Below are 1,146 nucleotides of genomic sequence, written 5' to 3'. Positions count from 1 at the left end.
GCCAGGATGGTCTCAATCTCCTGACCTCGTGATCCGCCCGTCTCGGCCTCCCAAAGTGCTGGGATTACAGGCTTGAGCCACCGCGCCCGGCCTGAATCTCTTTTCTAACCTCATAGCTATACTGTTTTATTGCTTCTTCATAGCTAATGGTTTAGGGCAGATATTTTCACCTTAGTGTTATCATTCTTTGTTAATAGTCATTAGGACATGAAGAGAAAAACAAAGATTGCAAAAAACATTATGAGTATGAGCACAGTATATAAACAAAATTAGTTTTACATTTTCCTATATATTGCAGAACTCTTAAGATACAATTATTTCTACTACTTTTATATCCTGGCTGTTCAATATAAATTCTAAAACTTAATTATAAAATTACAGTAGTCAGTATTATAATTTAAAGTAAACAAGTATCAGAGAAATTCTCAATAAAGCATTATTCGTTTATTCTCAATAAAGCATAAATTTTCTTTACCTATTACAAATGCATAAGTTTTAGTTAGGTATATTCTTATGGTCTTATTCAAGATATTGATGTTACTTTTTCTTGTTTTTGTTGTTAAGATGTCCCTGAAGAGAAACCCAGTGACAGAAACTTATCAACTGTAAGGGTGGATACTCTAGCAGACAATACCAGCAATTACATTCTTCATCCTCAGACATCCTTCACATTGCCCAAAAAGTCAGTGACCAGGTGAGTCCATGGGAAAGAGAAGCTCATCTTTTAACATCACCATGGAAATCTTTTTTACAAATTACACATTTAAAGCTGGCTGACTATGGAGAAAATCAGAAAATAGAAGGAACTATCATTGAATATATCTTTAATTATTTTAAGGCATCTGGGTCATAAGGAGGCTACTTTGGAAGCTATAAATGTCAAAAGTGCTACTTTTCCTCAGTGACATCTGTTATCTTTTGAAATAGTATGAAAATTGTATTAGTTTATTTAGTCTGACACTAACAGACTTTTTAGAATAAAGAAACATTCATGGCTAGGCACTGTGGTTCACGCCTGTAATCCCAACACTTTGGGAAGACAAGGCAAGTAAATCACGAAATCAGGAGTTCGAGACCAGCCTGGCCAAAATGGTGAAACCCCGTCTCTACTAAAAATACAAAAATTAGCTGGGTGTGGTGGTGGGC

The 1,146-nt window shown here is 35.3% G+C and overlaps 1 protein-coding gene across 1 annotated transcript in view; it reads left to right on the top strand.

Annotated features, from left to right (window-relative positions):
• CARF (calcium responsive transcription factor) overlaps nt 1–1,146 on the top strand; it is a 93,687-nt gene that overhangs the window by 51,727 nt on the left and 40,814 nt on the right. Inside the window, exon 6 of the mRNA XM_011950000.1 lies at nt 565–694. Coding sequence (XP_011805390.1) covers nt 565–694 — 130 coding nt within the window. The remainder of the gene's footprint in view (nt 1–564; nt 695–1,146) is intronic.

This window comes from Colobus angolensis, unplaced genomic scaffold (assembly GCF_000951035.1).
Source record: "Colobus angolensis palliatus isolate OR3802 unplaced genomic scaffold, Cang.pa_1.0 Scaffold30, whole genome shotgun sequence".
Taxonomy (NCBI): Eukaryota; Metazoa; Chordata; class Mammalia; order Primates; family Cercopithecidae; genus Colobus; species Colobus angolensis.
Note: the sequence above shows the minus strand (reverse complement) of the source record. Positions and strands in the feature narration are given on the sequence as shown.